The following is a 16,301-nucleotide window of genomic DNA, read 5'->3' as shown; positions in this document are numbered from 1 at the left end:
TTGTCTGTGTACAGGAGGAGCCTGACGTCCGTCTCGCCATCCAGGAGGCTCTGTCTATGATGGTGGGAGCCTACGCTAACCTACAGGGGGCGCTGCTGAACCTGATGGAAGCTCTGGTGGCAGCTTACATGGGCAAGGTAACACTAGATATGGTTTCTCCTACGACAAGTTAAGCTACAGGGGGCTGTACTCAACCAGATGGAAGCTCTGGTTTCTCCTACGACACGTTAACCTACAGGGGGCCGTACTCAACCAGATGGAAGCTCTGGTTTCTCCTACGACACGTTAACCTACAGGGGGCTGTACTCAACCAGATGGAAGCTCTGGTTTCTCCTACGACACGTTAACCTACAGGGGGCCGTACTCAACCAGATGGAAGCTCTGGTTTCTCCTACGACACGTTAACCTACAGGGGGCCGTACTCAACCAGATGGAAGCTCTGGTTTCTCCTACGACACGTTAACCTACAGGGGGCCGTACTCAGCCAGATGGAAGCTCTGGTTTCTCCTACGACACGTTAACCTACAGGGGGCCGTACTCAACCAGATGGAAGCTCTGGTTTCTCCTACGACACGTTAACCTACAGGGGGCCGTACTCAACCAGATGGAAGCTCTGGTTTCTCCTACGACACGTTAACCTTCAGGGAGAAATATTACTAGTTCTACTAACTAGGATTTCTACTATGAAGTTTGGTGTAGGGAAACGTGTGATTTAATTCACCTGGAATATATGGCGTATGTTTGAATCATAATATTGTGTTGTCATTGTAGGGAATACTGTTGTCAAAGTATTCCGGAATATCACTGTGTCTGAATATAGTGTTGCTGTAGAATCTAGATGATTTAAATTGGAGTATTGCTTTCTGATTGGTCAGTCAAAGTTCTGAATATTGTGTTCTTCTGTGTTGTGATTGGTCAGCCTGAGGTGCAGGTGCGTCAGGTGGCAATGAAGTACGCCAGCACGGTATTCGCTCCTGATCACGTGCCCTCCAGATACTTGCTCCTATTGGCTGCCGGGGACCCGTGAGTGTCAACACCAGACACACACACACACACACTGACATAACACATTGAGTATAAAACATATAGGAAGTCTCAGCACTACACACCACCCATCCACCTTTACAGGTGTAATACTGACTGCCTTTACAGTGAATATATCCCCTCCACCTTTACAGGGATAATACTGACTGCCTTTACAGTAAATATATCCCCTCCACCTTTACAGGGATAATACTGACTGCCTTTACAGTGAATATATCCCCTCCACCTTTACAGGTGTAATACTGACTGACTTTACAGTAAATATATCCCCACTGCCTTTACAGGGATAATACTGACTGACTTTACAGTGAATATATCCCCTCCACCTTTATAGGGATAATACTGACTGCCTTTACAGGGATAATACTGACTGACTTTACAGTGAATATATCCCCTCCACCTTTACAGGGATAATACTGACTGACTTTACAGTGAATATATCCCCTCCACCTTTACAGGGGTAATACTGACTGACTTTACAGTGAATATATCCCCTCCACCTTTACAGGTGTAATACTGACTGACTTTACAGTGAATATATCCCCTCCACCTTTACAGGGATAATACTGACTGCCTTTACAGTGAATATATCCCCTCCACCTTTACAGGGATAATACTGACTGACTTTACAGTGAATATATCCCCTCCACCTTTACAGGTGTAATACTGACTGACTTTACAGTGAATATATCCCCTCCACCTTTACAGGTGTAATACTGACTGACTTTACAGTGAATATATCCCCTCCACCTTTACAGGGATAATACTGACTGACTTTACAGTGAATATATCCCCTCCACCTTTACAGGGATAATACTGACTGACTTTACAGTGAATATATCCCCTCCACCTTTACAGGTATAATATTCACACAATGGTAGGATAGCTCCTATGAGATTTGTCTGTGTTATTGAATCTTGTATACTTTTAATACGATTTGTATTCGTTTTTTGGGTCGTTTGTGCTTTGTTGTGGGACAGAGGAGGTGTGGTGTTATGTAGTACTAGTATAAAGTATCTCTATGTTGTGTTTATTATAGGAGAGAAGAGGTGTGCAGCGAGGCCCAGCGTGTCCTGAGGGCTCTGCCTGCTAAGAACTCAGAGAAAGAGGGCCGTAAACCCATGCCCTCCTTCCCTGACATGGTGGCCTATATCCAGGAGAAGGTGAGGGCGTAACCCCCCCATGTCCCAGTTCTAGCCCCTGTCTTTAGATCATTTGCTCTCTAGTTAATGTACAGGTGCTTCAGCAGTAAGTCTTTACAGCCCTGTTGATCTGGTCTGTTCTTTAGGCTGCTCAGAGGATGAAGACACCAGCCAAGTACATCGTGGGGACGAACACTCTACCCTTCAACCCTTCTGCGTTTGGCGAGGTAAGAAAAAAAACTATTTCAACTGAATAGTTGTGTGAACGTCATGCTGTTTGTGACTGGGCAAAACCACAAAACAATTGAAGAGGAAGTTAAAGTATGTAACAAAACATGAACAAAAATAATGGGACTAGAGATATTTATCTTGCCACAGTTGCTGTTAATAACTTCCTGTTTTTTCTAACCCTGTTTCCTGTCTCCAGATCGTGCTGTACCTGCGGATGTGTCTGGCCCACAGTGCCGGGGCCACGCCCGTCTCTAAGAGCCTGGCGGACATGCAGGATGACGCGCCTGCCATCGGACGCTACATACACACCCTGCTCTCCAACCAACCCCTGACCTCCTCGTCCTCCACTGGAACCAAGGGAGCAGAGGTCAACCCTGTACAGGTCTACATGGAGCTACTGCAGCAGCTGCTGTCTGCTGTAGGAGGTGAGTGATGTGTGCCCTCCTTTCCTTGTTTCCTTATCTTGTCTCCTCATCCTTGTCTCCAAATACTCATGTGTTTCAGGCCTGGAATCCAAAATGGTATGCTCCGTTTCACCATTGTTGATATTGTGAAGTGAGCATATCTGTTTGGATTCCAGGCTAGTAAATACATCATTCATACCTTATGATACAATGTAGCTATACATTTTAATGTTTTTGAATGTTTTAATCTTGATTTATTTTGATAGGAGTCCCTGTGATGTACTGTCTTCTGGAGGTAGTGTCTGTCTGTCCTCACAACCTGGCCCCCAAGTTTATCCACAAGATCGACTGGATCAAGGTAAATCATGCTGCGTGCTTTGCTAATTGATGCTACTAGTGTAAAAGATACCTTGGTATGCTAATACTAATTGACGCTACTTATGTAAAATATTAATTGGAATGCTAATCAATGCTATGCTAATTGACGCTATGTAATATACTACTCAGATATAGTACCTTGATATGCTACATGCTAGGCCAATGCTAAACAATGCAAGTCGGCGCTAACGCTAGTCAATGCTACTACTGTAAAATATACGTTGGTATGCTGCATGCTATGCTAAAGCTAGTTGATGCTACTTCTGTAAAGGATACGTTGGTATGCTTCATGCTACGCTAACGCTGACCGATGCTAATACTACATTTCCCCTCCGCAGAGTCTTATGAACACCAACAAGGAGGACCTAAGGGAGCTAGCAGCTCAGCTTTATGCTGTGGTGGTGTCCACCATGTCAGGAAACGAGCTGAAGACTGCCGTTCAGACGCTCATCAAGATCACTAAAGATACACACGTATGTAGCCCCCCTCCTCCTGTAGATACGCACGTATGTAGCCCCCCCTCCTCCTGTAGATACGCACGTATGTAGCCCCCCTCCTGTAGATACACACGTATGTAGCCCCCCCTCTCCTGTAGATACGCACGTATGTAGCCCCCCCTCCTCCTGTAGATACGCACGTATGTAGCCCCCTCTCCTCCTGTAGATACGCACGTCTGTAGCCCCTCCTGTAGATAGGCACGTATGTAGCCCCCCCCTCCTGTAGATAGGCACGTATGTAGCCCCCCCCTCCTGTAGATACGCACGTATGTAGCCCCCCCTCCTGTAGATGGGCACGTATGTAGCCCCCCCTCTCCTGTAGATGGGCACGTATGTAGCCCCCCCTCTCCTGTAGATGGGCACGTATGTAGCCCCCCCTCTCCTGTAGATGGGCACGTATGTAGCCCCCCCTCCTCCTGTAGATAGACACGTATTTAGCCCCCCCTCCTCCTGTAGATAGGCACGTATGTAGCCCCCCTCCTCCTGTAGATAGGCACGTATGTAGCCCCCCCTCCTCCTGTAGATAGGAACGTATGTAGCCCCCCCCTGTAGATACGCACGTATGTAGCCCCCCCTGTAGATACGCACGTATGTAGCCCCCCCTGTAGATACGCACGTATGTAGCCCCTCCTGTAGATACGCACGTATGTAGCCCCTCCTGTAGATACGCACGTATGTAGCCCCCCCTCCTGTAGATACGCACGTATGTAGCCCCCCCTCCTCCTGTAGATGGGCAGGTATGTAGCCCCCCTCTCCTGTAGATAGGCACGTATGTAGCCCCCTGTCCTCCTGTAGATACGCACGTATGTAGCCCCCCGTCCTCCTGTAGATACGCACGTATGTAGCCCCCCGTCCTCCTGTAGATACGCACGTATGTAGCCCGTCCTCCTGTAGATACGCACGTATGTAGCCCGTCCTCCTGTAGATACGCACGTATGTAGCCCGTCCTCCTGTAGATACGCACGTATGTAGCCCGTCCTCCTGTAGATAGGCACGTATGTAGCCCCCCCTCCTCCTGTAGATGGGCAGGTATGTAGCCCCCCGTCCTCCTGTAGATACGCACGTATGTAGCCCCCTGTCCTCCTGTAGATACGCACGTATGTAGCCCCCCCGTCCTCCTGTAGATACGCACGTATGTAGCCCCCCGTCCTCCTGTAGATACGCACGTATGTAGCCCCCCCGTCCTCCTGTAGATACGCACGTATGTAGCCCCCCCGTCCTCCTGTAGATACGCACGTATGTAGCCCCCCGTCCTCCTGTAGATACGCACGTATGTAGCCCGTCCTCCTGTAGATACGCACGTATGTAGCCCGTCCTCCTCCTGTAGATACGCACGTATGTAGCCCGTCCTCCTCCTGTAGATACGCACGTATGTAGCCCGTCCTCCTCCTGTAGATACGCACGTATGTAGCCCGTCCTCCTCCTGTAGATACGCACGTATGTAGCCCGTCCTCCTCCTGTAGATACGCACGTATGTAGCCCGTCCTCCTCCTGTAGATACGCACGTATGTAGCCGTCCTCCTCCTGTAGATGGGCACGTATGTAGCCGTCCTCCTCCTGTAGATGGGCACGTATGTAGCCCCCCCTCCTGTAGATGGGCACGTATGTAGCCCTCCCTCCTGTAGATGGGCACGTATGTAGCCCCCCCTCCTGTAGATGGGCACGTATGTAGCCCCCCCTCCTGTAGATGGGCACGTATGTAGCCCCCCTCCTCCTGTAGATAGGCACGTATGTAGCCCCCCTCCTCCTGTAGATAGGCACGTATGTAGCCCCCTCCTCCTGTAGATAGGCACGTATGTAGCCCCCCTCCTCCTGTAGATAGGCACGTATGTAGCCCCCTCCTCCTGTAGATACGCACGTATGTAGCCCCCTCCTCCTGTAGATACGCACGTATGTAGCCCCCCTCCTGTAGATACGCACGTATGTAGCCCCCCTCCTGTAGATGCGCACGTATGCAGCCGTCCTCCTGTAGATACGCACGTATGTAGCCCCCCGTCCTCCTGTAGATACGCACGTATGTAGCCCCCCGTCCTCCTGTAGATACGCACGTATGTAGCCCCCCGTCCTCCTGTAGATACGCACGTATGTAGCCCCCGTCCTCCTGTAGATACGCACGTATGTAGCCCCCCGTCCTCCTGTAGATACGCACGTATGTAGCCCCCCGGTCCTCCTGTAGATAGGCACGTATGTAGCCCGATCTCCTCCTGTAGATAGGCACGTATGTAGCCCGTCATCCTCCTGTAGATACGCACGTATGTAGCCCGTTCTCCTCCTGTAGATACGCACGTATGTAGCCCGTCCTCCTCCTGTAGATACGCACGTATGTAGCCCGTTCTCCTCCTGTAGATACGCACGTATGTAGCCCGTCCTCCTCCTGTAGATGGGCACGTATGTAGCCCCCCCTCCTGTAGATGGGCACGTATGTAGCCCCCCTCCTGTAGATACGCACGTATGTAGCCCCCCCTCCTGTAGATACGCACGTATGTAGCCCCCCCTCCTCCTGTAGATGGGCAGGTATGTAGCCCCCCCTCTCCTGTAGATGGGCACGTATGTAGCCCCCTGTCCTCCTGTAGATACGCACGTATGTAGCCCCCCGTCCTCCTGTAGATACGCACGTATGTAGCCCGTCCTCCTCCTGTAGATGGGCTCGTATGTAGCCCCTCCTGTAGATACGCACGTATGTATCCCCTCCTGTAGATACGCACGTATGTAGCCCCCCCTCCTGTAGATACGCACGTATGTAGCCCCCCCCTCCTCCTGTAGATGGGCAGGTATGTAGCCCCCCTCCTCCTGTAGATGGGCAGGTATGTAGCCCCCCTCTCCTGTAGATAGGCACGTATGTAGCCCCCCGTCCTCCTGTAGATACGCACGTATGTAGCCCCCCCGTCCTCCTGTAGATACGCACGTATGTAGCCCCCCGTCCTCCTGTAGATACGCACGTATGTAGCCCCCCGTCCTCCTGTAGATACGCACGTATGTAGCCCCCGTCCTCCTGTAGATACGCACGTATGTAGCCCTCCTCCTGTAGATACGCACGTATGTAGCCCGTCCTCCTGTAGATAGGCACGTATGTAGCCCCCCCGTCCTCCTGTAGATAGGCACGTATGTAGCCCCCCCGTCCTCCTGTAGATACGCACGTATGTAGCCCCCCCCGTCCTCCTGTAGATACGCACGTATGTAGCCCCCCCGTCCTCCTGTAGATACTCACGTATGTAGCCCGTCCTCCTCCTGTAGATACTCACGTATGTAGCCCGTCCTCCTCCTGTAGATACGCACGTATGTAGCCCGTCCTCCTCCTGTAGATACGCACGTATGTAGCCCGTCCTCCTCCTGTAGATACGCACGTATGTAGCCCGTCCTCCTCCTGTAGATACGCACGTATGTACCCGTCCTCCTCCTGTAGATACGCACGTATGTAGCCCGTCCTCCTCCTGTAGATACGCACGTATGTAGCCCGTCCTCCTCCTGTAGATACGCACGTATGTAGCCCCCCCCTCCTGTAGATGGGCACGTATGTAGCCCCCCCTCCTGTAGATGGGCACGTATGTAGCCCCCCCTCCTGTAGATGGGCACGTATGTAGCCCCCCCCTCCTGTAGATGGGCACGTATGTAGCCCCCCCTCCTGTAGATGGGCACGTATGTAGCCCCCCCTCCTGTAGATGGGCACGTATGTAGCCCCCCCTCCTGTAGATGGGCACGTATGTAGCCCCCCTCCTCCTGTAGATACGCACGTATGTAGCCCCCTCCTCCTGTAGATACGCACGTATGTAGCCCCCCTCCTCCTGTAGATACGCACGTATGTAGCATCCCTCCTGTAGATACGCACGTATGTAGGCCCCTCCTGTAGATGCGCACGTATGCAGCCGTCCTCCTGTAGATACGCACGTATGTAGCTCCCCGTCCTCCTGTAGATACGCACGTATGTAGCCCCCCGTCCTCCTGTAGATACGCACGTATGTAGCCCCCCGTCCTCCTGTAGATACGCACGTATGTAGCCCCCCGTCCTCCTGTAGATACGCACGTATGTAGCCCCCCGTCCTCCTGTAGATACGCACGTATGTAGCCCCCCGTCCTCCTGTAGATACGCACGTATGTAGCCCCCCTGTCCTCCTGTAGATAGGCACGTATGTAGCCCCCCTGTCCTCCTGTAGATAGGCACGTATGTAGCCCGTCCTCCTCCTGTAGATACGCACGTATGTAGCCCGTCCTCCTCCTGTAGATACGCACGTATGTAGCCCGTCCTCCTCCTGTAGATACGCACGTATGTAGCCCGTCCTCCTCCTGTAGATACGCACGTATGTAGCCCGTCCTCCTCCTGTAGATGCGCACGTATGTAGCCCGTCCTCCTCCTGTAGATGCGCACGTATGTAGCCCGTCCTCCTCCTGTAGATACGCACGTATGTAGCCCCCCTGTCCTCCTGTAGATACGCACGTATGTAGCCCCCCTGTCCTCCTGTAGATAGGCACGTATGTAGCCCCCCTGTCCTCCTGTAGATAGGCACGTATGTAGCCCCCCCTCCTCCTGTAGATAGGCACGTATGTAGGCCCCCCTCCCGTAGATAGGCACGTATGTAGCCCCCCCTCCTCCTGTAGATAGGCACGTATGTAGCCCCCCCCCCCCTCCTGTAGATAGGCACGTATGTAGGCCCCCCTCCTGTAGATAGGCACGTATGTAGCCCCCCCCTCCTGTAGATAGGCACGTATGTAGCCCCCCCCTCCTCCTGTAGATAGGCACGTATGTAGGCCCCCCTCCCGTAGATAGGCACGTATGTAGGCCCCCCTCCCGTAGATAGGCACGTATGTAGCCCCCCCTCCTCCCGTAGATAGGCACGTATGTAGCCCCCCCTCCTCCTGTAGATAGGCACGTATGTAGCCCACCCTCCTCCTGTAGATAGGCACGTATGTAGCCCCCCTCCTCCTGTAGATAGGCACGAATGTAGGCCCCCCTCCTGTAGATAGGCACGTATGTAGGCCAAGGAGTGAAATGATAGCTGACTCGTACTCAGACTAATGGGTTTATTTTCACATTTATATTTGCTGTACATATAGGGCCCAGTTTTTCCATTTTGAATGTAATGTACTGAAGCAAAAGTTGTCCCAGTTTCACTGAGCTGAATGTAAACCTGTATTCCTTACTGGAAACTGCAGAGCCCTGAGACCCAGCACGGAGCCATCATGGCGCTGGGCTACATGGTGGCCAGGTACATGAGCAAGAGGAAGTCCTTCGCTAACGGAGACTCCGCCCTCAACCGGGAACAGAGGATGAACGACACGCCCAAGGAGGATGAGGAGCTGGTCGCTATAGCAACCAAAGCCATCGGTAGGTGACTGTCACCGTTTTTTATTTTTCAGACAGTATTTACTATCCTTTTTATGCTAATTCTTTAGACCAGTTTTATGCTAATTCACATTGTTACAAGAAATTACTCATATTTATCATTTTTAAATGTATTTGTGCATATAGGAAAGAATACAATTGAATGAAGAAAGGTGTAGTCGAGGCAGTAAAAGAGAACATTTCGATACAATGTTGTTTCCAGGTTGGTTCATGTCCTGTGTGTGTGTGTGTGTGTGTGTGTGTGTGTGTTCCTAGGCTCTTTCCTAGACAGTGGTTCCCCCCTGCTGGCGGTCGCTGCCTGTACGGCCCTGGGGGAGATCGGGAGGAACGGGACTCTGCTCATCCCTTCAGAAGGAGAGGGATTCACCAAACTAGCCATGGTGGAGAACATGCTGGCTCGCATCCCCTCTGGGAAAGAGACCCTCAAGGTAACCATGGATACAGCAGCATTTGCAAGTACAGATGGTTGTGATGCTATAAAGTGATAATTGCACTCTGGGGATATTAAATACATTCTAATGAATTGGTTTGAACCATTTTTACAATGGACATACCTATTGATATGAAGACTGTAATCCAACTCCCTTTCTGTCTGTCCAGATGAAGGAGAGAGCCATCCAGACTGTTAGGTGTAGTTAATAGATGGGTGTAGTTAATAGATGGGTGTAGTTAATAGATGGGTGTAGTTAATAGATGGGTGTAGTTAATAGATGGGTGTAGTTAATAGATGGGTGTAGTTAATAGATGGGTGTAGTTAATAGATGGGTGTAGTTAATAGATGGGTGTAGTTAATAGATAGGTGTATTCATGTGGTTTCTGTCCAGATGAAGGAGAGAGCCATCCAGACTCTGGGTTATCTACCAGTGGGGGACGGAGACTTTACCCACCAGAAGAAGCTGCTGCAGGGGCTCATGGACTCTGTGGAGGTAGGGGACTGGCTCTCATTTTAATGGAGCTTTTTAACACCTTTATGAAGCTTCATAAGACATTCGTAAAGCTTCATAAGACCTTTTTGAAGCTTCATAAGACATTGTTCATCATGCAGAAAGAACTGACATGAGAAGCAAGAATTTAACCCTTCTCCCCCCTCTCTCCCCATCCTCCCCCTCTCTCCCATCCTCCCCCTCTCTCCCCACCCTCCCCCTCTCTCCCCACCCTCCCCCCTCTCTCCCCACCCTCCCCCCTCTCTCCCCACCCTCCCCCCTCCCTCCCCATCCTCCCCCCTCCCTCCCCATCCTCCCCCTCTCTCCCCATCCTCCCCCTCTCTCCCCATCCTCCCCCCCCTCTCCCCATCCTCCCCCCCTCTCCCATCCTCCCCCTCTCTCCCCATCCTCCCCCTCTCTCCCCATCCTCCCCCCCTCTCCCCATCCTCCCCCCTCTCCCCCATCCTCCCCCTCTCTCCCCATCCTCCCCCTCTCTCCCCATCCTCCCCCTCTCTCCCCATCCTCCCCCTCTCTCCCCATCCTCCCCCTCTCTCCCCATCCTCCCCCTCTCTCCCTCCTCCCCCTCTCTCCCCATCCTCCCCTCTCCCCATCCTCCCCCTCTCTCCCCATCCTCCCCCTCTCTCCCCATCCTCCCCCTCTCTCCCCATCCTCCCCCCCTCTCTCCCCATCCTCCCCCTCTCTCCCCATCCTCCCCCTCTCTCCCCATCCTCCCCCTCCTCTCCCCTCCCCCTCTCTCTCCCCTCCCCCCTCTCTCTCTCTCCCCTCCCCCCTCTCTCTCCCCTCCTCCCTCTCTCCCCATCCTCCCCCTCTCTCCCCATCCTCCCCCTCTCTCTCTCCTCCCCCCCCTCTCCCCATCCTCCCCCCTCTCTCCCCATCCTCCCCCTCTCTCCCCATCCTCCCCCCCTCTCCCCATCCTCCCCCTCTCTCCCCATCCTCCCCCTCTCTCCCCATCCTCCCCCTCTCTCCCCATCCTCCCCCCTCTCTCCCCATCCTCTCCCTCTCTCCCCCCTCTCTCCCCATCCTCCCCCTCTCTCCCCATCCTCCCCCTCTCTCCCCATCCTCCCCCTCTCTCCCCATCCTCCCCCTCTCTCCCCATCCTCCCCCTCTCTCTCCCCATCCTCCCCCTCTCCTCTCTCCCCTCCCCCCTCTCTCTCCCCATCCTCCCTCTCTCCCCATCCTCCCCCTCTCTCTCTCCTCCCCCCCCTCTCTCTCCTCCTCTCCCCATCCTCCCCCTCTCTCCCCATCCTCTCCCTCTCTCCCCATCCTCCCCCTCTCTCCCCATCCTCCCCCTCTCTCCCCATCCTCCCCCTCTCTCCCCATCCTCCCCCTCTCTCCCCTCCCTGTCTCCCAGGCTAAACAGGTAGAACTACAGTTTACAGTAGGTGAGGCCATCACCAGTGCTGCTATAGGGACCAGTTCTGGAGCTGCCAGGGACCCATGGACCTGTACTGAGGAACAATACAGTCCCCCAGACAGTAAGACTACACACAGTGGTTAAGTCCTTCCTGTGCTGTGAAACAGCTCTGGCTGATCTGCTTGTTGTCTTTTTGCCTTCTATTGGTTGTTTTATGTAGTAACTGTCCAAACCTCTGTCTCCCTGTCAGATGTGAAGAATAATGATGTGGTTCCGTGGGTGCTAAACTCCATCCTGGCTAAGTACATCCCAAGTCAAAACCCCCACGTCAGACAGGCTGCCTGTATATGGCTGCTCTCTCTGGTGAAGAAGCTGCACCAGCACAAAGAGATCAGGGTACAGTATGACTGGCTGGGGGTCAGGGGTCAGGGGTTAGGGCTGGGGGTCAAGAAGCTGCTCCAGCACAAAGAGATCAGGGTACAGTATGACTGGCTGGGGGTCAGGGGTCAGGGGTTAGGGGTTAGGGCTGGGGGTTAGGGGTTAGGGCTGGGGGTCAAGAAGCTGCTCCAGCACAAAGAGATCAGGGTACAGTATGACTGGCTGGGGGTCAGGGGTCAGGGGTTAGGGCTGGGGGTCAAGAAGCTGCACCAGCACAAAGAGATCAGGGTACAGTATGACTGGCTGGGGGTCAGGGGTTAGGGCTGGGGGTCAGGGGTTAGGGCTGGGGGTCAAGAAGCTGCACCAGCACAAAGAGATCAGGGTACAGTATGACTGGCTGGGGGTCAGGGGTCAGGGGTTAGGGCTGGGGGTCAAGAAGCTGCACCAGCACAAAGAGATCAGGGTACAGTATGACTGGCTGGGGGTCAGGGGTTAGGGCTGGGGGTCAAGGGGTCAGACTTGATTGAAAGGTTAAGAGTGGGGGGGTCAAATGTCAAGTCAGAGATCCAAGATAACAGAGGACAGGGATGGGGAACTAAAGTCCTTGTGAGTTATTGACTATTTAACTTTTGTCTCATCTTCCAGTCTCACCTGAAGGAGATCCAGACTGCTTTCATCTCCATCCTGTCAGACCCTGATGGTGAGTCACTGATAACTCAGTGGAGACCACAATAATAACCTCAATGACTGATGTGTGATTGTGTGTAGAATGGGGGTAACACAGTGGATCATCGGACTGATGTGTGATTGTGTGTAGAATGGGGGTAACACAGTGGATCATAGGACTGATGTGTGTAGAATGGGGGTAACACAGTGGATCATAGGACTAGTGTGTGTAGAATGGGGGTAACACAGTGGATCATAGGACTGATGTGTGTAGAATGGGGGTAACACAGTGGATGATAGGACTAGTGTGTGTAGAATGGGGGTAACACAGTGGATCATCGGACTGATGTGTGATTGTGTGTAGAATGGGGGTAACACAGTGGATCATCGGACTGATGTGTGATTGTGTGTAGAATGGGGGTAACACAGTGGATCATAGGACTGATGTGTGTAGAATGGGGGTAACACAGTGGATGATAGGACTAGTGTGTGTAGAATGGGGGTAACACAGTGGATCATTCTCTCTCTCGTCTCTGTCTCCTCCAGAGTTGAGTCAGGACGTGGCGTCTAAAGGTCTCGGTCTAGTCTATGAGATGGGAGGAGAGGGAGACCAGCAAGAACTGGTGTCGACACTGGTCGAAACACTGATGACTGGCAAGAGGTGAGGGAGGGAGACCTAATCAACACGAGCGAAATGCACCTGTTGTGTTTGTAATCCTGAGGTCATGTGGTCTGCTGCACACCGGCCCAATTTAGGGTTTAGAACAAAACCAAATAATACTTGTGAAAGGACTGTCTTCCCACTTTAACCAGATCAATGTCAGAGTTGTTAATTTGCTACGGTCAGTGGCTGTAGGTCAGTAATGACCTTTTTATCAGACCGTACTAAAGGAGTGGTGTAATGTTGTTGACCTGTTCAGGGTGAAGCATGCCGTTTCCTCCGACACGGAGGTGTTCCAGGGGGAAGCCCTGGGGAAAGCCCCCGACGGACACGGACTCTCCACCTACAAGGAGCTGTGCTCATTGGCCAGTGACCTCAACCAACCGGATCTGGTCTACAAGTTCATGAACCTAGCCAATCACCACGCCATGTGGAATTCCCGCAAGGTACAACCAGGAAGTGAACATGAGCTCATGTAATAATATGAACTTATAGGTTCAGAAAAACAATACGTTTTAGAAACATTCAGACACCGTTTTTTGTCTTTTGAACAGATTCTAATCAAAGCAGATAACTTCACTCCCGTTTTCACTTTTCAAACACTCAACTCAGTATTTTTGTCACTAGTGGTGATCCTTCTATCTTTCTCTTCCTTCCTTCCTTGTCTGACAGGGAGCAGCGTTTGGGTTCAACATCATAGCAGCGAAGGCAGGAGAGCAGCTCGCCCCCTACCTGCCCCAGCTGGTACCACGTCTGTACCGATACCAGTTTGACCCCAACCTGGGCATCAGGACGGCCATGACCTCCATCTGGGACGCTCTGGTCACTGACAAGAACATGGTACACACACACACACTCACACACACACACACACACACACACACACACACACATTACCACGGTACACACACACACACACACACACACACATTACCACGGTACACACACACACACACACACACATTACCACCGTACGCTCGCTCACACAGCAGAGATAGAAACAGACTCACAGGTGACGGAAGGACACACACACATAACCACGAGTGAACACTTCTCTCTCTACCCCCTCTCTCTCTCTCTCTACCCCCTCTCTCTCTCTCTCTACCCCCTCTCTCTCTCTCTCTACCCCCTCTTCCTCTCTCTCTCTACCCCCTCTTCCTCTCTCTACCCCCCCTCTCTCTCTCTACCCCCCCTCTCTCTCTCTACCCCCCCTCTCTCTCTCTACCCCCCCTCTCTCTCTCTACCCCCCTCTCTCTCTCTACCCCCTCTCTCTCTCTCTACCCCCCTCTCTCTCTACCCCCCTCTCTCTCTACCCCCCTCTCTCTCTACCCCCCTCTCTCTCTACCCCCCTCTCTCTCTACCCCCCTCTCTCTCTACCCCCCTTTCTCTCTACCCCCTCTCTCTCTCTACCCCCCCTCTCTCTCTCTACCCCCCCTCTCTCTCTCTACCCCCCCCTCTCTCTCTCTACCCCCTCTCTCTCTCTCTACCCCCCCTCTCTCTCTCTACCCCCCTTTCTCTCTCTCTCTACCCCCCTTTCTCTCTCTCTCTACCCCCCTTTCTCTCTCTCTCTACCCCCCTTTCTCTCTCTCTCTACCCCCCCCCTCTCTCTCTACCCCCCCCTCTCTCTCTACCCCCCCTCTCTCTCTCTACCCCCCCTCTCTCTCTCTACCCCTCTCTCTCTCTCTCTACCCCTCTCTCTCTCTCTACCCCCTCTCTCTCTCTCTACCCCCTCTCTCCTCCCCAGGTTGATAAGTATCTGAAGGAGATCCTCCAGGATGTGATATCTAACCTGACCAATAACATCTGGAGGGCCCGGGAGTCCGCCTGCCTGGCTCTCAACGACCTCATCCGAGGCCGGAACGCCGACGATCTCATTGACCACCTGGCAGAGATCTGGGAGACCCTGTTCAGGGTGCTGGACGACATCAAGGTGCTCACACACACACACAACCCCTAACAGCCTATTCCTGGCCTAGGAACTTGTTGTGGGACGTCAGATGGGTTATTATAGCTGGGGGGGTGTTAGTGGGACGTCAGATGGGTTATTATAGCTGGGGGGGTAGTGTGACGTCAGATGGGTTATTATAGCTGGGGGGGTGTTAGATGGGTTATTATAGCTGGGGGGGTTAGTGTGACGTCAGATGGGTTATTATAGCTGGGGGGGTGTTAGGTTATTATAGCTGGGGGGGTGTTAGTGTGACGTCAGATGGGTTATTATAGCTGGGGGGGTGTTAGTGTGACGTCAGATGGGTTATTATAGCTGGGGGGGTGTTAGTGTGACATCAGATGGGTTATTATAGCTGGGGGGGTGTTAGTGTGACGTCAGATGGGTTATTATAGCTGGGGGGGTAGTGTGACGTCAGATGGGTTATTATAGCTGGGGGGGTGTTAGATGGGTTATTATAGCTGGGGGGGTGTTAGTGTGACGTCAGATGGGTTATTATAGCTGGGGGGGTGTTAGTGTGACGTCAGATGGGTTATTATAGCTGGGGGGGTGTTAGTGTGACGTCAGATGGGTTATTATAGCTGGGGGGGTGTTAGGTTATTATAGCTGGGGGGGTGTTAGTGTGACGTCAGATGGGTTATTATAGCCGGGGGGGCGTTAGATGGGTTATTATAGCTGTGGGGGCGTTAGATGGGTTATTATAGCTGGGGGGGTGTTAGTGTGACGTCAGATGGGTTATTATAGCTGGGGGGGTGTTAGTGTGACGTCAGATGGGTTATTATAGCTGGGGGGGTGTTAGTGTGACGTCAGATGGGTTATTATAGCCGGGGGGGCGTTAGATGGGTTATTATAGCCGGGGGGGCGTTAGTGTGACGTCAGATGGGTTATTATAGCTGGGGGGGTGTTAGGTTATTATAGCTGGGGGGGTGTTAGTGTGACGTCAGATGGGTTATTATAGCTGGGGGGGCGTTAGATGGGTTATTATAGCTGGGGGGGTGTTAGTGTGACGTCAGATGGGTTATTATAGCTGGGGGGGTGTTAGTGTGACGTCAGATGGGTTATTATAGCCGGGGGGGCGTTAGATGGGTTATTATAGCCGGGGGGGCGTTAGATGGGTTATTATAGCTGTGGGGGCGTTAGATGGGTTATTATAGCTGGGGGGTTGTCAGATGGGTTATTATAGCTGGGGGGGTAGTGGGACGTCAGATGGGTTATTATAGCCGGGGGGCGTTAGATGGGTTATTATAGCTGGGGGGTTGTCAGATGGGTTATTATAGCTGGGGGGGTAGTGGGACGTCAGATGGGTTATTATAGCTGGG

At 52.7% G+C, this 16,301-nt stretch overlaps 1 protein-coding gene across 2 annotated transcripts in view; it reads left to right on the top strand.

The window, feature by feature from the left end:
* ecpas (Ecm29 proteasome adaptor and scaffold) overlaps positions 1 to 16,301 on the top strand; it is a 48,136-nt gene that overhangs the window by 15,379 nt on the left and 16,456 nt on the right. For both annotated transcript variants that reach the window (XM_029748846.1, XM_029748845.1), the window contains exons 14-30: positions 15 to 137; positions 920 to 1,023; positions 2,084 to 2,207; positions 2,333 to 2,413; positions 2,614 to 2,842; positions 3,088 to 3,179; positions 3,538 to 3,672; positions 8,845 to 9,016; positions 9,290 to 9,462; positions 9,859 to 9,960; positions 11,330 to 11,453; positions 11,583 to 11,728; positions 12,356 to 12,410; positions 12,923 to 13,037; positions 13,297 to 13,483; positions 13,710 to 13,877; positions 14,782 to 14,967. In XM_029748846.1, the coding sequence (XP_029604706.1) occupies positions 15 to 137; positions 920 to 1,023; positions 2,084 to 2,207; positions 2,333 to 2,413; positions 2,614 to 2,842; positions 3,088 to 3,179; positions 3,538 to 3,672; positions 8,845 to 9,016; positions 9,290 to 9,462; positions 9,859 to 9,960; positions 11,330 to 11,453; positions 11,583 to 11,728; positions 12,356 to 12,410; positions 12,923 to 13,037; positions 13,297 to 13,483; positions 13,710 to 13,877; positions 14,782 to 14,967 (2,316 nt within the window). The remainder of the gene's footprint in view (positions 1 to 14; positions 138 to 919; positions 1,024 to 2,083; positions 2,208 to 2,332; positions 2,414 to 2,613; positions 2,843 to 3,087; positions 3,180 to 3,537; positions 3,673 to 8,844; positions 9,017 to 9,289; positions 9,463 to 9,858; positions 9,961 to 11,329; positions 11,454 to 11,582; positions 11,729 to 12,355; positions 12,411 to 12,922; positions 13,038 to 13,296; positions 13,484 to 13,709; positions 13,878 to 14,781; positions 14,968 to 16,301) is intronic.

This window comes from Salmo trutta, unplaced genomic scaffold (genome assembly GCF_901001165.1).
Source record: "Salmo trutta unplaced genomic scaffold, fSalTru1.1, whole genome shotgun sequence".
Classification (NCBI taxonomy): domain Eukaryota; kingdom Metazoa; phylum Chordata; class Actinopteri; order Salmoniformes; family Salmonidae; genus Salmo; species Salmo trutta.
The sequence above is the reverse complement of the archived record's forward strand: the minus strand, read 5'-3'. Positions and strand labels throughout refer to the sequence as shown.